Source organism: Salarias fasciatus, chromosome 8 (assembly GCF_902148845.1).
Source record: "Salarias fasciatus chromosome 8, fSalaFa1.1, whole genome shotgun sequence".
Taxonomy (NCBI): domain Eukaryota; kingdom Metazoa; phylum Chordata; class Actinopteri; order Blenniiformes; family Blenniidae; genus Salarias; species Salarias fasciatus.
Genome location: NC_043752.1, coordinates 7,303,976 through 7,323,993, shown reverse-complemented (window position 1 = coordinate 7,323,993; position 20,018 = coordinate 7,303,976). Strand labels below are relative to the sequence as shown.

Genomic DNA, 20,018 nt, shown 5'->3' with positions numbered 1-20,018 from the left:
CACTTTGAAGACCAGGCTGTGCGCTGCTCGGCGGGCTTTGATACGACACATGAAAGAGGAGTGCAGGGATGGAGCGAGGAAGGAAGGGGGGACGAGAAGGAACAGCGAGAACTTCAAAGAGCGGGAAGACGGAACCGAGCGAGAAGTCTGGCAGGGATGCACCAGTGGCGCGGTCGTTTCCAGCGAGTAACGGCCCGTCTCCTCTTCCTCAGGCCTCATGCTGTCCGCCTACGCTCGCGTCGGGGCCGTGCTGGAGGACAAGACCCTGCTGGAGAGAGCGCTGCAGGCGGCCCGGTTCCTCAAGGAGCACCTGTGGGACGCAGACCGCCAGATCGTCCTCCGGTCTTGTTACCGCGGCGACCACATGGAGGTGCAGCAGATGTAAGAGAGCATTTAGAAAGTGGAGCGAGTGAGTGGGTGTGGCTTGCTCTGATGGTACCTGGTGGGTTTTGTTTTTCATACGGTAACCATCTAGCGCTGACATGTAGAGGACGAGATTCACGGGATTCAGTGCTGTGACCTCCAGTGAGATATTTACAGCAGACTTGCTCCTTTAAGAACACGCAGTGTTTCGGTGTTCCCGCGTCGATGTCGGATGTGTCCTTGAAGATCGTGTGAGGGTGTGGTTTTTGGCACGTGGACGCTGCCTGTTGTTCGCCTCCCGGGCAGTGGGACATGTGGCTGGAATGACGATGCTCTGCGTGGCGCCTTGGGCGTTCCCGTTCCCCTCGCCCATTGTTGCTGCTTGGCTGCCTGGCCCAGCGCCATCTCTTGTCCCTGATAACCGTTTCCCATGCAGTGTGCGACAATTTCTCACTTGTGTGCTCCACCTGGCCAACAGCTTTTATCAGTCTTGACGAACCAGTGGATCCCGCCAGAAGGAGCGATGACAGTTTTGGCTAGATTTTCAGTTCCTTTCTCCAAGCGGACCATTTTCTAAAACTTGGACCGTGACATTTCTGGTGACAGATGATGTTGGGTTAACACAGCAACTTCCTCCACACTCCACAGCAACACTTCCTGTCCTCTTTACATTTTCCCTCAGCTTTTAAATAAGTAACTTCAGGGGTGCAGTGACACTTTTATTGTGCCCCTTGTTGATTATTTGTTGAAACGCTTTGTATTTTCAAGCATATTTGACATTTTTGTCTTAAAAATAAAACCCCAGCAGTGAAAAGGCCAAAGATTTTTGCTCTTTTGTCACTCTTATATTTTGTGTGAAAATTTCCCGATAGCTGTCAGTAGGGAATTCTCCAGTTTTTAGGGGTCTAAGTGACAGTCTGCTCAATTTTTGATCTGCCATCAGACTTGAAGAGGTTCCCCAGGCATGTTTGAGAGTCGTGAGCTCCCTGACACCGGGTTTTCTTGGGTCTTCCCTGTTTCTGTTTCCCTCCTGGTGTCCAGTGTAGGACTGTGCTGCTGTTCCTGCTGATTTCCAAACATTGCTCCTTTCCCAAGTGTTGCCATCCAGATGGAGCAGCCGTAGCTGTTGCTCTGTTAAAGAATTAATTTGCTCCGTGTTAAATGAGATGAATATACTGTTGAGTTTCTCAGTCAAATATTTTACTGTCCATTTATCTTATGCATGGTAATGATGTGCATATATTTACATTCATCAGCTGCTCGACCTGCGTCTTCGCACAGATGGAATCTTTTTACTTCTGCTTGTCCGCTTCACTCATTTAAGCCAAATCGTTGTAAATAATTGCAAGTTGTTTTCGTCTGTTTGGCTCCGAGACTGGAATGAAAGGCGTTCTTTAGTCACATCCATAGTTAAATAAGTTTGTCTCCCTCAAACTGGCAGTTTTAATCTCCAGTCATCCAAATTAGATTTGCTGTCTTCTTTTCACCTGTCGGTTTCTCATGTATTGGCTTTTTCTTGGCACTTAAATGCCACCTGTCAGTCAGCGGAACCCTGGGAAATCATGATGTGAGTGCGTTCATGACTGAAATGCAAACAAAGCGAAGTTAACATTCCCATTTCACCGCTCAAGGTCAAAAAACTTTCAAGACTGCCTTTGAATGATTTATACGATATCTGACTTAATCAATTCATTTTCACGCTATGAATATTCAGTTAGGTTGTGTGATTAATGCTGCCAGAAAAGGTTCAATCGGTTGGTAAATTTACTGCCGCACTTATTTTACCCATGTTCAGTGACTGCTGTTGAGCAGAGGAACAAACCATCCCATCGTTCTGGTGTTTGGATACTAATAATGTTGTATTTCTATTTCTAAATCAACCAAAAGTCAGGAGGGGGATTCCAAAAGTTAAAAAAAAAAAAAAAAAAAAAAAAGAACCAGGTCATGCATCATTGATTTAGCTGAGTTGACACTGATTTCAAGATGTCAACACACACAAACACTAACTCGCAGCCGGTTGTCGATGCCCGCCCCGTTCTCCAGGTGTCCCCGTTCTGTTGGCCAGCCCTGTGCCCCAGTTACTGTGAAAGAGCGAGCGTGAAATGCCACGGAATCAGCAGAAAAAAATATGCCAGCGGTCCCACAACATGCATGATGAAAGGCATACATTTTTAAAAACACACGCGTGAACTGATGCACACTTGTAGCCGAACACCGTGGCCTGGTTCCACAGCGCTCTCCTCATTCGTAATTGTCCAATTCGGGATGGTGTCAGCACTGGGAATGCTTACCAAGGCTCTTTTCTCAAGCCCGGATTAAGCCTCCATGCATGGGTAAATCACTCTGCCGTGCCAGGGACAGGTGGGCTGCGGGCCAATTTACCAGGAGGAATGGTCGGTGCTCAGACTAACTGGGTTAATATGCAGTGAAAGAGTTGAGGAGCTGATGCCGTAGATTTCTCTCCTGCCTCCGCCTGGCACTCGATGATTGAGAGTCCCATCGGTGTCTTTAGAGACCCGAGGTAGGCCTGAGAATTGCTGTGCTCTCGTAGCGCCAAACGGCGTCTCTGTGGATCTGTAGTCATAAAGTCTTGTCAGTGTCTTTGGCCGTGGATTGTAACATTTCACGAGGTCATTAACCTTATTAAATGATAACTCTAAATTCAATTAATCTTGGAAAAACGGGGAAAAAAAAGCGCTTGCTTTCCAGATTCATTGAAGCGTTTTGATTGTTTCCTCTAGCTTATATTTAACTGTCACATCTGTGAGCGGTTCTTTGGAGAGTGAAGCTAAATCTTCAGAAAATTACACTGTTCCCAGTGTGGGAAATGACACTTCAACAATGACGGCCTTCCCTCACACTCAGCGGAAAGTATGGTCTTAGTGTCTGCTTGTAATTTGTTGTATTTGTTATAATATACGAGTCTCTCTTCCTCTCTCTCCTTGAATAGAAAATGGACAGTTGCGCCACTCAAACAGAGTTTGTTTACTACGCCGGAGAGTTCTGCCAAAATTTGGCAGAACTCTGAGGTTGTGTCCGTGGACTTCACATTTTTCAATGGGTATTTTCTATAGGGCAGAGCTGTCAAACATAAGGCCCGTGGGCCAAAAGCAGAAGGCTCCAATCTGGTCTGAAAATCCACCAAGAAAATAGTAAAAAATTTAAAGAAGACATTGATTTTTAAACAGATTTCTTCATAGTAGCTGACACAACTTAACACTGAGACCTGAGCTGAGCTATTGGTGATGCAGCCATGAGAGTTTAAGAGAAATGAAAATCCTGACCCTCGCTTTTTCTCTTGTGTTGATAAAATCCACAATATCCTACGTTCGCCTCTCGACTACATATTTCTTTAATCAAAGGGCCTGGTTAGGTTTTCTGTTTCATGACCGAGTCAAAACAATGGAGTGAATCTGTGTGAATGAAAGGAATGACCGGTATTACTGCTCAATAATAACTCGCGAGAATCACCCTGTCGCTCTGAAATGAATGTAGGAATATAAGACGCCGTGCTAGAAAGCGAAAGATAAGAAAAACACAGTGTCACTGCACGCACCAGTGAACAGAGAGCAATTAGAAGAGTCGCTCGGGTATAGCAGATGAATTCTGGGGGTCTGTGGATTATCCCTGAAAAACAAAAAAACAAACAGCAGCTACATCGTCTGATAAATGAGCCAAACTGGGAAATCTTTCTGGATGCCTGATAGTTTTTGTCCTTCTTTCCTATCATTCTTTCTCCTGTTCACCTCTGCTGGCATTTTTTTTTTCCTGTGACATTATTCTCCGTCATTTCATATGCAATTGCGCCGCTCTAACAGTACATTCTGCAGCACGAGCGGGCATATTAAATTAATCTCAAACGTAAAGGTCGCTGCCGTTGTAAAATATTACGGGGCTCGGTGTGTTTACGTGACCCACATGGCGTTGGAGGCTCCCTACCTCAGAGGCTTATTCAGGGAGGTAGTTGGTTATATCAGGGAGCCATTGTGAAGCCATTATTCTAACTCTGTCTCCGAGAGCTATGATACGCCAGACTGACAAGGTGTTTTATCTCTGCCTTCAGGGAAATGACTCATTTAACGAGCAGTACCAAAGGCGTGAATGGAAAGACTGTCGAGGATCTCTGTTCGACTGTTGTATTGGGGATTTTCTTTTTCTTTTTCTTTTTTTTTTTTTTTTACTTGAGTGCCACTGAGGTCCTCTTGAGGTTGAGTCTCGGGCTGTCAACCCTCCGGTGGGAGTCACCTCCGACAGATGACGCCCCACCGTGCGACTGAAGAGGGGAAATCTCAGAGGGGAATCGAAAGCAGGGTTCAAGGGAGCCTCTCGGCTGGGAAATTCTCGATGTGAGAGCAGAGGCAACGTGGCGACTAATCACCAAAGTTTTGCGAGATTTGCCCCATAATCCTCCTGCTAGTTTGAATCTGCAGTTTATGCAGGCTGCCTTCGTCTGTCTTTGTACTTTCGGCCATCGCTGTAATGAGTAACAACAACCCTGTCCTCAATAGTGGGGCTGCTGAGAAAAGATCTTTGATGTGAAATGAAACAAAAGAAGAATCATGCAGATATTAACACAAAAGCAATTAAAAAGGTCTGCTGTAAACAAGTCTGTCTTTCACCTACATACTCTCCTCTTGGTGCTTACTTTCTTTTATCCCAAAGTAGAACGTCCTCGTTGTATCCACTCTTTGACCGTCTGCGTTAAAACTCTTTGATGGCTAAAAGTATACAGTCTGTTCAAGGCATTAGCGAGGAATGTGGCCGTTTGTCTGTCTGGGGAAGATAGGTTAAGATAAAAACTCCCAACCTCTCCGAGCCGTGCGCTTCGTCTCGTAAAGCCTCCGCCTGATTCCACCCTCTTGACCGCCGGCGACCGGCTCTCTCCTGACACGGCGCAATCTGGCCTCCTGTCACCGTCCCTCCCCGTGCACTCACTCAGGCCGGGTGGTGCTGTGAGAATTGGAGGGCGGAGATAAGAAAGAAATGCCTGGAGTGGGACACGGCAGAACCTCGAAACTGATTTTGAAGTAAAGGGCAAACTCTGACGACTTGTTACCGACAGCGCCGAACCGCACGTCTTCAACCGTCATTCACGTTTAACATTGGCAGCAAAGAATGAGTCGCTAAATTGATGCCGATGGGTATAGGCAACACGTGCAAGGTGTAGACAGACATCAAAGATAAACAGAATAGCAAGTAGGAAGAAACTGTAAAGTAAAGAAAGGTAAGGGGGAGAATGAGGTATAAAAGTAATCCCAGAAGGAGGAGGGATATTCTAATTATCATCCGATTTCTCTAATTATTGTCCTGCCTTGCTGGAAACTCCAGAGACCTCGTGTGCGCTGAAGTGTGTGCATACATGAGAGTCTTTGCTTTTACCGCCGAGAAGGCAGATGAATAATTTCACATGGGGAAATGCTTTAGGGAGAGATATCAGCTCGCTATGTATACTGGAACGGAGCCCTGCACCGTCCCAAATAACTGCTTCGATGTCTTTGTAGTCTATCTTTAAAGGCAGTCCACGTGGATTTCTATACCGTCTTGACAGAAACTGTCTTGATCTTCCCCGAGCGTCACAAACAAGCTTTTTTTTTTGTAAGCTGAGAACAGGGCGAAAAACAAGAAGCTGAACTAGTTCACCAGTGATAATTCATTTCAGCGCTCCTCGCATTGATCTATCAATAAATTCTTAATGAAAACTGTCCTCGTTCTCACTCCCCCGCCACTGATTTCCCATTTTTCCTCCCTCTCTGCGCCGTGCAGATACCCGCCCATCTCCGGCTTCCTGGACGACTACGCCTTCATCGTGTGCGGCCTGCTGGACCTGTACGAGGCCACGCTGCGGCCCGAGTGGCTGCAGTGGGCCGAGGAGCTGCAGCTCCGGCAGGACGCGCTCTTCTGGGACCACCAGGGCGGAGGCTACTTCTGTAGTGACCCCAGTGACGGCACGGTGCTGCTGCAGCTGAAAGAGGGTGAGTGGCCAAGGAGCAGTCGTCTCTGCAGGCTGTCGATCAGCGGCACGGATTTTAAAAAGACCCTCAGTTAATCAAATTAATTACTTTGATTAGCCTCATTAAAAGTTTGTATTGAGTGCAAGATATGATATTGTAGTGTAGAATAATAAGTCTCTAGAGTCACCCATAGCAGGGTATCATTGTTTGCACTGTTTCCATGAAAACAGACCCTGTTTTCACAATGTTGCCACATAAGCAACACTTTTCTGGAACATTGTCGTCTGAACAGGGCCTGAGCTGGAAGCATGGAAGCAGCATGCTTCAGACAAAGTCTCAGAATCCTCCATCCCGAACACCGCCCCACCCCCCCCAAGAAAAAAGAATGATGATGCTGGTGCTAAATTATACTCAGCAACTCAGCAGTATTTAAACATTTCTTTTTAGAAAAGAAATGTTTGTGTGAGCAGCCCCCAAAGTGCACGCACACACACACACACACACACACACACACACACACACACACACACACACGCCATGCAAGGCGCTCAAGTCTACTCATTGGGAAAAGTTTGAAAGTTTCAGTTTCTTTCCATATCCTGGTGCAGTCTGTGTCACTCGAGCGCTCAAGACTTTTTAATTGTTCAGGGTGATATGATTTATTTCAGTGCCATAACTGTAGTCTTAGTAGAAAAAAAGATAATGTGCTTTTTATTCTGTTAGTCTCTATTATGCATAAATCATCAGAGAAATTTTGGAAACAGTCCACCTCTGAACAATGTCGACTCACCAGTCGAAATATAAAACCGTTATTATGATACACTGAGTGCAGCCATGCCAGTTGCTCTGTGATATTTTCTTTACTGTGTGCTGAGTTGTTTCAGTGTGCTGTTATGCTTCCAGTAATGATATGCTGATTTTCACCTGGTATTCTCTTCATCGAGTCCCTACTTGAAAGTCAGTTCAGTTGTTGAGTTTGTGGACTCAGGATGATACATGTCAACCTCACGATCATGTTTCCTCTTAAAATTGAAAAAGTCTTCCAGGAACTCTAAATGTTTCTTCAAAAACACCTGTCTGGATGTCCTCTTTTGATTGACTGGGCAAATGTCAGTTGGAACTGTCTGACTTCACTGGACTCCACCCTTCCAAAGATTTTTGACTTTTCTGCTTGAATGATTTTTTTTTTTTTTCCCTCAGCCAGCCGACTCTACTGATCGGGGATACTCAGCTCATGACTTTTCATGTCTGGAGATCTGTCTGCTTGTGGAAAAATAAATAAGGACCTGATTCAGGTGCTGGCGCTGTGAGGCCGCGCTGCCCGGAGCTCCGGAGGATTGATGGACGGGTGAAGGATTAATGTTCCTCCCGCAGCATACCTCTGTGGCTCAGACGAGGGTGAGGATGGATCGGTCGGACAGGGTGCGAAGGCCCGCAGACACTCCAGACAGTCTGCTCATATCAACACATGGACACTGACCTGAGGGGCCTGGAGGAGAAACGCATGGATTTCCTGTTGTCTGTTGGAACGACCGACGAGCCTAATGGATCGGCGTAATCACTCATTTATTTGTTCATTCTTCATCCATATCTCTCATCTGCCGAAGCCCATCGCCGTATCGATCCAGCTTAACGAGACGGAAGCCCGCGCTGTAAAATCCCTGCCAGTTTCGCTCCAGTGCTACACTTAAAACCGTAAGAGAGGAAGCAGACATAGCGGATGGCTAGATACATGAATAGGCTGAGAATAAAAGAGGGGAGCAGAAGAATATTGACCTCTCCCGTCGAGCTTCAGCGCCCCGCAGCCCGCCCTCATTGCAGCCGTACCCCTCCGCCATGAAAGGCACTCAAAGACCGATGCTCTGATTCTCCGGTTTCTTTTATCATCAGATCTGCACAATATGTCTCCATTGTGTCTGTGAGTCCACCTGCTTCCCAGATACTGGAACGGCATCACAACTCGATCCACTTTCTGCCTGGTTTTCCCGGCAAATTAACTCCTTATTTTACATTTTAAATACAACTTTGTTTTTTTTCTCAGACCTCAGGTATAAAGGCTGCATCAGAACAAACCAAGAGCTGCTGATGTTAAATAAACATCATATTTTTCTCCTGTGCATAATATGCTGATTGCTGTGATGAAATTTGAAGGTACCGTAACAAATCAAGGCTCCGTCCGTTCGCCTATGGCTCTAGCGCTGGATCTGTCACTCCAGATTAGGGAATGTGAGCTGGGCTCCGAATAGAAAAATTAATTCAAAGTGCTCCGCTGGAACTGCCACGTTCAACTCAACTACTTGGAAGTTACCCTGCAGGGAACGAAAGCTGTTGCTGCTCGCTGCGCTCGCCACGTTCTGACCAGTTTAGCACGGTTTAACCCGATAAGCTCCGATCCCACCTGGCCTCACACGATAACGCAGTTCATCATGACAATGGACCCTCAGGATCTACACCCACTTAACCTTTGTTAGATTTAAGGGCTTCAGGAAATATGTTTAGAATGAATACGCGGCGCCCCGGAGGCTAAACGATAACCTCTAGTTCAGCACGGCACCAAGTATTATTTAATGTGGTTAATCCTTCAAAGATCTGTCGATACATACCGTTTATTTTGGGGACAGTGTTTAAAATAACTAATTTGTGCTAATTTTGGGGTTTGAAGAGAGTTTTTCTTTCTTAGAATACTTGACTGGTCTCGAGGGAGATATGGGAAAAACACATTTTGAGGGATTATGCATGTGTAATCCCATATAGCTCCCACCAGGTTCAGACCCCTATCATCCGTTCTGTGAGGCTACAGTGATAACCGCCACATCGCTGCACGGTCTGCAGCAAGGCTCCACCGGAAGACATATCGACCCTTTAATTGCACTCTGATTATCTGCTCTGATTCTGCCGCGCGGCCATGAGATTATTATTTTCATGCTGGCTGTCAGCGACTGTCAATGGATTGCCCAGAGTTTTCTTCGCGCAATCACGTCCTGTCCTTGAAAACTGTTTTTCTCACCTCTTGCCATTATTAAGTCAAAGTTTTAATTTGCTTCTCTTTTTTTTTTTTTTTGGAACTGCAATTCATCAAGAAGTAACTGCAAAACTAATCACACCCCTGTCAGACTCAATTATGTTGTGTTGTCTATACACTGTGTGGGTGTGTGTTTGGCCAAAATTACAGAAACATTCAACACACCCAAATGTTTTTTTTTTTTTTAATTCAGTCTGTGATTGCTGTTTTAGCAGAGGTAAGTCCCCTTTGCACGGCCCAGTCAGCCCTGATGAATGAAGTTATGGACTCAACCGGACACCTGGAAGTATTCTAACGGTGCCGGTCGTCGAGATCCTGATCCTGTACGTCTTCAGAGTCTGGAGCATCACTTGATGTGACTGAGACTTGGCGCCAAACCAGCGCTTTAAAGTCCTTCAGAGATTTTTTTCGTTATAAGGCAATGCTCAATAGCTCGTTGGTTGATGCTAATAGGTGTAGTTCAGACTGCCTCCATTTATGCTTTTCACAAAAGAGTGTGTTTCTGCCGTCCTTTGCTACCGTCATCTACCTGATCCATCTGATCAGGCCGCCTTCTGAAATCCACTAATGCCTTGTGGACTCTTGATCGCTGGTCTTCTATGACTCTTAAAAAAGTTTCCACAAGACTTTGAGTTTGCTTTGTGTTACTATGGTATTTATTCAGCTGTAGTGCGAGTGTACAGGAGCAGCATATCAGAGAAATTGCACATTTCCTCCGTTTACACAGAAATGGACTGGAAGTAGTTTTCAAAAAGTTGCTTTTTCATTGGCTCCAAGCAGCATTGTCATGTAAACAGACCTCCCAAATGCATCAAGGGTTTTTTTCCTTTTTCACTTGAAAAGATTGCCGTGTAAAGCAGGGTACACTCATACATGTAAATTAAAACAAGAATTTTTTTCTTTAAAAATAGTTCCAAGACCAGCGTCATTATGTCTTCTTCCATGTTGCCTTCTTGTTGTTGCTGCTTCTTCATTTTTGTGCGATCACATGAGATTTCTGGCGTGGAGGACTCGATGCTTGAGACAGAATCGTGTGTGTGTGTGTGTGTGTGTGTGTGTGTGTGTGTGTGGTCCGCTGTGTTGAGACTATCAGAGCACACCGCACACAATCCGATCAAAGCTGATCAGCGCCTGATTTTTTTTATCTTCACATGTGGGAGCGGGGCCTGAACGTCTCCCGATCTGTGTGGTCCGTACCTTTTGCTCATTTATTCTCCCTGCTCCCATTACATCAAATAAGAACGCTCTGTTATGTCAAACTCAGTGTTATTCACATCATTCGTCAGACACTAAACTGTTATGGCTAATCAATATTGCATGTCTGTGTCCGCGCTCAAATACATTTATGAGTCGCATAAATAACAGAGGTAACTGACAGCAGCCTCTTATCGAGAATAATTCACAGTCTGTGCAAATAAACAAATATTTAAATCTTTATGCAGCCAAAATGTTACAATTCTGTAGATAAAGGAGTTTTTTTTTTCCCCCAAGGACTGATGGGATATAAATATAAATGTGCCTGACCTTGATGTGCTCTCCAGCCTCTCTTCAGCTGCCAGTCCATTCCTCTGACTGATGGCTGCTGGCACGTCGGAGAAACTGACACTTTGTAGACATGCAGACATTTACCTTTGATCTGTCAGACCCGAGTTCCCGGTTTGGATCGAGTTGCCGGCTTCTTTTTTGTTTTTGCTCCTGAGCTGCTCTGACAGCGACCATCTATTTTAGCAGCTCCCTTCGCCCACTTGCATTTTTATTCCCTTTCTCCTTTCAGCTCCACTCAGCTGAATATTTTCTTCAGTAATAAAGGGCATGTGCTATTAGGCCCATTTTACCGCGTTGAATTGAAGCTCCCTTTGTAGCTGCTGTGTTTTCAGTGGAACATTTCAGGGGTGTTATTTTGTATAATTCATAATGTCATCATTTGTTTTTACTTGCTCTTTAGGAATAATACTTTTTCATATAAGAAATATAATTAAGTGTCTGATTTCTATGCTCCAGGCTGCAGGTCCGTTATTAGATCCACCAGTGTGCTGATGTGTGGCCACAAACGGAAGCTTTCGGACTCCTAACGTCATAAGACAGAATAAAAGGAATGAGCAGGTCTACATGCAAGGAATAAAGGCATCAGATGTACATATAAACTGCATTTCTGCCACCAGTTGTGGTTGGAAATACTTATTGTTAAAAGATGAATTTGAAGAAAAAACTGTAACAGAAGGATCGAATGAACACTTTGCTGCAATATTTAAATCTCAGAGTTAATTTTTAAGATTTCTGGATTCTTTTTTTGTTTTGTTTTTCTCCCACAAGGCTTGTTAGTGAAATCATATCAATGATGGCAGCATATGGACGAATGCAGCTGTCTGCAGGAATGAAAAAAACATCTGTCAGAAAAAAAAAGACGCCCAAAATGTCTCAATGAATCCGATCCAATAAATCCATAAAAATGGCTTTATTTTAATTATAAACACACACGTGCAATCTGTCACGCTCGTATAACTTTATTTAGTGGCTGAGCTTTTTCGTATTGCGGTAGTGTGATTGTGCGAACATTTAATCTCAGGAAAACACAATGAAACTCCAATCGGAGATTTCTATTCAGTAGATTGTCAGTTTTAATGTTCCAGGTGCCACGGCTGTGTGTTTTTCATACTGAGGAAACAGTGACACGCCAGCACACCTACCTGCCTGTAACGGATTGCAAGCGGTTCAATCAGGATTGGGATAACTCAGAAGAAAAAAAAAAAACAAAACAAAAAAGCTAATAGTTATGTTTGATGTGAAGTGTTGGCAGATCAAGGATGATGGCTGCGTGTGTGTAATCGCGCGGGGGAAGTGGATGTTCCCCGTGCGTCGTCACACCCACGTCTCTTCTGTGGCTTATCGGAGCCGACGTTGGAGGCTTTTTTTTTTCCTCCGGGGGGGATTGACGGCACCATTATGGCGGCGGCGCCGCGTAGGGCCGAAGCCCATTAGTGACGCTACATGGGCTGCAGCGCGGACGCCCCGTCCCAGCAGCATCACCTGTCACCGCAAGACGGATTACCCCACCAACGCTGCCACTCTGCATCTCACAGCCCTGCCAGACCCCCCGCCCACCCCCGTGTGTGTGTGTGTGTGTGTGTGTGTGCTTCCCAGAAGTAAGGGTGAAATTCTGCAAACTGACGTGTTTGTTTAGAACCGAATCTGCTGCGCAGTCACACACGTGTTCCCATTTGAGGAGTCAAAACTATTCAAGATGCCTCCAACCTTGGCCACTTCAGAAACGTCGGTGTGAGAATAGACTTTTAAAAAGCTTTTAGCACGAACGAGCGGCGTTTTTTTTTTTTTTTGTGAGTCTTTCCACGTGTACGTGAGCCTGGCAGCTGCTCTGTCACAGCCCTCTGTGCGTGTGACCTCTTTCCACGGTTTCTCATAAGAGGAGAGAAATGTGGAATATAGGAGGCTGACGGACTCTGACATCTCTCAGATTGTGTATTTACAGAGTGTGTATGTCGGTGTGTGCTGTGTTGAAACCTCCCTGCCATGGGGCTCAGGGAGAGCTGACATACAGTATATTGTGGGATAAAATCAAATTATTTCTGCAATTTCGTCATGCACGAGTCTTCACATGTGTACGTGATTGTTAATTCATGCCTGTCGTAAAAAAAATATCGAAGATGGAATGTGCATTAATGGATCTGTGACGTTCCCTTTGCTATTTATAGGATTTGATGTAAAATTTTAATTAAAAATGTCAACTCAAAATGTACTCATGTAGTTAAAGGAAGACCCCACGAGCCGACATGTAGCGCCATTATGAGAAAACCACCTCCAGGCCTGAGCTTGTTGATAAAAAGGCACAGATGCCAGTCACTCAACGCAGCCGAGTCAAGAGGTCGCGCGCTTGGTTCATCACATCACGACCTTTAGAGACTCCGGGTTCGCTCTGAGTCAGGCGCTACAAACGAGGCGTGGACTTTCCTGTGGAAAATTTGTGGGAACCGGATGGAGAAGAAAGCCCAGCTCAGCCTCCACTAATCTCAAAGGTGTTGGATCGGGTTGAGATCGGGGATCCGTGCAGGTCAGTCAGGTTCTTCCAAACCAAACTCAGGCGGCTTTGCCTTTAATTAGAGCTCGCTTTGTTCATTGCTCATCGTCCCGCATCAAGAGAGAAGAACCTTTACCGAGCTGCTCCCATGACATTGAAAGTGTTTCAGGCTTGGCTTCAGTATGCTCAAGAGTCAGGTAGGTGGAGTCGTTTACAAACCCCAGGCTCGTCTAGAGGAGTGTGATTGGTGTCTTTGCAGAATAGATTTCCACCGCTTCAGAGTCCAGTGGTGTTGCGCATTACATTACCATGTCGGACGCCTGTCACGCGGCGCCATTAAAACCCTTGCTATGTAGCTTTTTTTATGCTGATAAAGAAAGCTGATGAGGTCTGAAAGTCGGCGGAGTCAGCAAAGTCTCGGCCTACTGAAGTATCCATTGTCTCGGTGCTTGGCAGCTGTATTCCATGACTTTCATACGGCTGAGCTGCTTTACTTTACACCGAGACGACACTTCACTATCATACTTTATTACAGTTTAATGCTGAATATCTAAAAGAGGAAAACCAAGGCAGGTAATGTCTGAAAAACATGTTCAGTGAGACTGTCAACATCCCAGTATGCAGAGGAAGCATTATAAATGGGAGATTAAATTGTGCTTTAAAACCCATTAAGGAAAATGTTGCATGTCTTTCTTCAAGTCATTTTATGTTGCAGCATTCCAGCGGGACATGACATATTTAAGTTTATATAATGATGTTTCAAGTGAAAACACTGCATTTCTGCAGTTCAGCATCAGAAAAGGTTTTTGCAGGGCTTTGTAAACGTTTCCTCTTTACATGAAAATGGTACGAACTGAACAGGAGGACACGAGTTAGTGTGCTTCACTTTCACAACATGTTCAATGTTTAAATACTGCTGGGTTTGCAGGTGTAATTTGACACCAGCATCATTAAAGCGTGCATTTTTGAGACATCTGGAAAAAAAAGCACCTCATTGTGTTTGTATCTGTTAACCTGAAAATGTTCCTTTACTCGTGTCTCAGATCAGGACGGAGCAGAGCCCAGCGCCAACTCGGTGTCGGCCACCAACCTCCTGCGCCTCTCGCACTACACCGGAAGGCGAGACTGGCTCGACAAGTCCCAGCAGCTCCTGGCGGCGTTCTCCGACCGGCTGACGAGGGTCCCCATCGCCCTGCCCGAAATGGTCCGGGCCCTGATGGCCCAGCACTACACACTCAAGCAGGTGATTTTCGAACCAGCGCACTCGGTGGGAACGGTCACACACGTACGGTTGCTTCAGTGTATTCGCCCTGTATTACCAGGAGGAGGCGCCTTCCTGCAAAACCTCCAACACGCTTGAGAACAGTGTGCATCAACGTCAGGCTTACATTTATTTACATGACATTAATTTTTTACAGTGTGAAAGTGGCTTTTTCTGTCTACGTCACTGCTGTTTAGCTTTTCTTTCACCGCTGTTATGAGTGACTCTCAACTATAAAACTACCAATTCCCAGGAGAACACGGACTCTTAATTGCTGCAGTTTGTTAGAAATACCGTCATCATTTAGTGCTGCAGTTTTAACTTCTGCAACAACTTAACTCGTCTAACTTCATCTGGAATCGGCTGCTCAGCCGACCGTTTTATAAACCCCCCCCCCCCCCCCCCCCCCCCCCGGTTTGGATAAACATTTGCCCACAAGTGTCTTCCTCGAAGAGAGCAGCCGATGTGTTGATACATATTTTTTCAGCCCAGCAGGTCATCCGAGGACGGAGGCTTCTTCTAAACTCTCTGCTCGTCTGCACAGTTAATCCCCTGCAAACGCTCTTTCTGCCTCTTCCACCAGCCTCCGTGTCTTTAATGGGCTATTTGAGCTGTTCGGCGTCACTTTATGTAATCAGTTTTGAAATATTAACACCCTCAGTTTAGCCTGGAACCAGTGGAACCAGCAGCACAGTTGGAGTTGCCCTCAAGTTTTCCTCTTCACCTCCAAATAAAAGTTGTTTTTTTTTTTCGCTGCAGACTTTTTTCTCTGTGCAATTACAGAAACAGAGCCGCTCGAAGTAGCTGCAGAGGGTTTGTTAGCCTTCCGTCTGTCACAGGTGACCTGCGGAGGAGTCCGGGCCACGGGATCGAGGGGTAACAAGCTGAGGGGTGAGGCGAGGTGAGGGAGCCCGGTGGGAGAAACACCTGCCTCCCTTGTTACCGCTACAAATACAGTACTGACCTCCATCGCTCCTTCTTCCCCTGGCTTCCTGCGTCTGACGGGCCACCTCTGCCCTCTGATTTCACTCTGTTCACACTCCGTCTCATTATCTCACTCCTTTTCAACCTACTCTTTTGTTTTTTTTCCTTCCACTCCTCAGGTTGTGATCTGCGGCCAGCGGGACGCTCCGGACACGGCGGGCCTCCTCGCCACGGTCAACTCCCTCTTCCTCCCGTACAAGGCGAGTACTCGGATTCTCCCTCCCTTGATTCACCCCTGGTTAATATCTGCACCGCTGCGGCGGTTTGCTCCTTCTTCCATCCAGAGTTAAGGAAACGCACACAGCTCCTGAGTGTGTTTACCGCAGTACCGCGCTGTTTTCTGGAGTGGTTATTGATTTCACTGTTGATGTAACTTCTTTAATACAGGGATGCAGAGACACCGATGTCGGTATCTGCAGAGTACTCGTTGTTGTGTTCATAAAAGATTCCCAATAGACAGAGGCGTGGAGGTGATTCGCTTCAATTTTTCACTCTGCTCACTTGAGTTTGCAGTGATCTGTGGCGACTCTCCACCGACTGCAGCCACTCCTTCACTCTCTCGTCCGTGCGGTCAATTTGCTCCTCCTTGCTGCTGTGAACACCAAAAACAGTTACATGTCGGGAGTCCTCACAGCCGTCAATTCCCGGCTCCGGTATGAGCGGAGGACGTGGCGCGTTTTTATTTTGACAAGCTCGTCGAAACACAAACTTGTCACCGGCCTCCAAAAAAAAAAAAAACAAACCGCTCGGTCGAGTCAGCAGACGATCCCTGGGTACGTATTTATCTGATCTATAAAACTGCAGCCACTCCTTTGCTCTCTCGGCCACACTGCACTCGGGAGCCTCTTTACTCTCGTAGCAGCTCCTGATTGTAGAACAGCCACTAACGGCTGAAGAGTGATGCTCTCGCCCCTCTACCTCCCGCTGAAGGTAAATACTCGGCACTTTGCCATCACGTTCACGCAGTCGCGTCTCCAGTCCCCCCCCCCCGAGTTAACCGTCGAAAAGCGAGGATCGTCTCGCGTCTACTCCCAGCAGGCCCCTTTCTGCAGAAGCGGAAGACTTAACCTTTGAAAATACGCACTCACGGAGATGCGTAAACACGGCAAAGCGAAGCAGCCTGTGGATGCTGACTGGTTTAACTGTGGTTCTTTAAAGGTCAGCCCGAGCGCCTCTCGTCTCTCTCAGGGTGACTATTTAGGCACCGTTTGACCTCAAACCCCTTTCCTGACATCTTTAAATGCCTGTTTGATGAGCTGGGTTTTGGTGTGACGCCGGCTGTTTGTTAAGAAGCAGACAGCTGTCACTCTGAGTCAGACCTAAACTCCACGTTGGATGTTTTCTCACGATCGCATTTCTCGCCGCTCTCAGCCTGTGAGGATTTCTCCACACTTCAAAACTGTCGAACGCATGAAAGCGGCTGCGCATAAACCAGACCGACCACAGAGGGACAGTTTGTCTGGAGTCCTTTAGCAAATGTTGCTGCGACAGAGCGAAGCTTTACGTGCCGGCGAATCCAAACAAAGCGGACTCGTACTCGGCTTTGCTGCTCCAAGACTTGAGTTCTGTTCTCTCGACCAGGCTGAAACTGAAATTAGAACACTAAATTAAAGCAGTGAATGTCCAGCAATCTCTTTTTCTCTCTCTTTCTGCACACACACACACACGCACACACACGGGCTGTATCAACAGGGCTCCTGTTGAAATATAGATGAGTAGTGCAGTATCAGGCGGCGGTTGCAGTAACATCAGCCCGTTTCCAGATCCCTGCAGAGAGAGACGGAGACCGGGACTGAGCCAGAAAGAGACATTATCAGGACGGATCTATTATTGAAGAAGGAATTGGGGGGGCGGGGTTGGAGGGGGGCTATCGCATTCAGCCAGGGTGAGTCACGTGCCGAGACCTTGTCTGAGTCGGGTTAATCCCATCTACACAGTAGGTTTTCCTGCCAAGGAGAAAAAAAAAAAACCGTATGATTTCTGTGAAATAATGATGAGATGTAGTACATGGGGGTCAAACCTATGGCTCTTGAGTCACAGCAACCCCCTGGGACAAATAGAACCTGTAGTTTGATGAAAACCACAAAACCAGTTCAATTCTCCATCAATGTCAAAACACAAAACACTCTGTTTTCTTCTCTTAGAAACTCTGGATCAAAGCATCTTCCTATTGAGAAGTATCCCAAATCCCAAATATATTGCAGTCCATTTTCTGCACCGCCAGGTTTTGTCTGTCAGCTTCCCTACCTGACATTGAGCAGAGGGGTTCGCCGTCAACAGGTCACCACAGCCGTCCAGCACTGACACTGATTGGCCATCAGTAGAGAAAAACCCCCTCTGGTCGACGTGAAGACCTTCAACATATCAAGAACAATCAGTTAACTTCACAACTCCATTAAGGATTTTCTCTCCAGATACAATTTGCACTTCTAATTCAAACAATTCCAACCCCAACTCTAATACTTATACAGTGTTAACAGCAGGGGGAAAAATGTATGCAAAGTTAGATAACGCAGAAGATTACCTGGAAGAGAGCCAATTAGACTGAGCGAGGAGAACGGGGGGAACCGGTTCGAAACAGATAAAGGATAACGTGGATGATGGAGTCGAGGAGGTGAATTATGTAAGCGCTGAGGAGTGGGATGAGACGGAGGGATGTTAAACGAGATAAAGGGAAGCAGGAGGAGGTGCGGGCGCGGGGATTGTGCTCCACGTTACATTAGGTAGCTATGAGCAGGGAACATGTCTAATTTAAATCCAATTACTCTTCGCCTGTTTTCCTGGGTTTTAGGACGGCACAGGCTAATTGTGGTGAATGAGGTGCTCAGAACGCTGCTCATGCAAACCTCAGCCCACACACACACACACACACATATACACGCCGAGATCACCACTTCATTTAATATATTTACTATTTTAATTTGCCGCTTCTTTCCGCGCTGCTCGATTCACCCCGACACCCGGAGCTTCTTCCTCACTTTGCCGCCCGCTGGAATCAGTTAGGACCCTCGGTCGCAACGCAGCTCCTCTCTTGATTGTAATCACTGCAATAAATCGGGAGTTAATTTTTCGATTATGCAGAAATAGCTGCTTGATTAGAGTCGGGTCAAGTTGCGATGATTGGGAAGGTGGTGGGATTGGAAAAGGGGGCGGCGGAGAAGAAACGGAGAGGGATGGAGCCTTTCTTTCACTCCTCTGCCGTCTGTGTGTGCCTGTCTGCGCTATGTCTCCCTCCTATGGAAGTGTGATATAGCGTGTGAATACAGTCATAGCAGGGGAGCAGTGTGTGCAGGTGGCAAACTGCAAGAAATGCTGCAGTTTTTCATTTTAGATTCATTATAATTGACAAAAAAATAATAATGTCCAAGCACTACCCTGTGCTGTATTGTTCGGTCAGTGTTTGAAAGTAGCAACAAACAACGTCAACACTGTCAGGAGGAGTTACTTTAATGATTTGCACAGTACTATAGGCTTGACATGTAACACAGTTTCACCTTAGATGGTGTTGCTGCCAGAACGAGATGACCTTTTCTAAGACTTGTCACGGATTGTGTCGTTTGGCCCCTTAATTATGACATGAGGTCTTTGAAATGGAAAACACACAGACTACAGGGAAAAGAAAAAAACCTGCGCGAAACACTGGGACTGAGTTTAGGTTTAGGTTAAAGATTCTGGTCATTTCAGACTCCCACAGACAGTGTAATGTGGATTTCATGAATTTCTGAAGTTCTACCGTATTTTCTCCATATCCCATCAGTGAATGCATGAATCAAGCTCTTGTTCCAGTAGCAACTGTGTGCCAAGGAAAAGGTTCTAAAAAAATATGTCGATTACTAATGTGAAAATATGAAAACTTTTTTTTTTTTGTGTGTCGTCGATGTTTTTTATTAGTATCTTGACGCCAGTAAGTCATAGCAGCCACTCACCCTGTGATGTAGTGAGATGCTGGTCGTTCCATTTCAGTTTTTCTCCATAATTTCTGGCATTTTTGAGTAAGCAGACACAGTTCTCTGAAACAAAAACACAAAAACTACACATTTTCACTTGAAACGTTCTGCAAATGGGGCCTAATTAAGTTGCAGTAAGACTAATTATTTGGGGCAACTTATAATTGCAGGATTAATAAGAGCTTTTTTCAGTTTCCTTCATTCCCCGAAGATATTTTCTTACTCTAGGTATCATACATCTTTTTTTCCGCTCCAGTTATCTCTAGAACAGCTGTGAACACTTAGATCACTTACCTCGATACCTTCTGGCCGCTACTTTAAGCCAAGAATAGCTCAGCATAGCGCTGTAACCTCCTCACGTGTTCTTTAATATCAATCAATGGGTAAAACACAAAAAGTTGGTGAGTATCTGCCAGAATTCATCCCCTCAAGCTACTCCAGCTTCTTCCCCAGCTTG

At 45.9% G+C, this 20,018-nt stretch overlaps 1 protein-coding gene across 3 annotated transcripts in view; it reads left to right on the top strand.

The window, feature by feature from the left end:
* spata20 (spermatogenesis associated 20) overlaps positions 1-20,018 on the top strand; it is a 44,065-nt gene that overhangs the window by 4,989 nt on the left and 19,058 nt on the right. Inside the window, exons 12-15 of one of the 3 annotated variants that reach the window (XM_030097527.1) lie at positions 213-381; positions 6,127-6,335; positions 14,413-14,612; positions 15,734-15,814. In XM_030097527.1, coding sequence (XP_029953387.1) covers positions 213-381; positions 6,127-6,335; positions 14,413-14,612; positions 15,734-15,814 — 659 coding nt within the window. Of the gene's footprint in view, positions 1-212; positions 382-6,126; positions 6,336-7,514; positions 9,329-14,412; positions 14,613-15,413; positions 15,528-15,733; positions 15,815-20,018 lie in introns of those variants that run through there. The other 2 variants (XM_030097528.1, XM_030097529.1) reach the window with 2 other exon arrangements.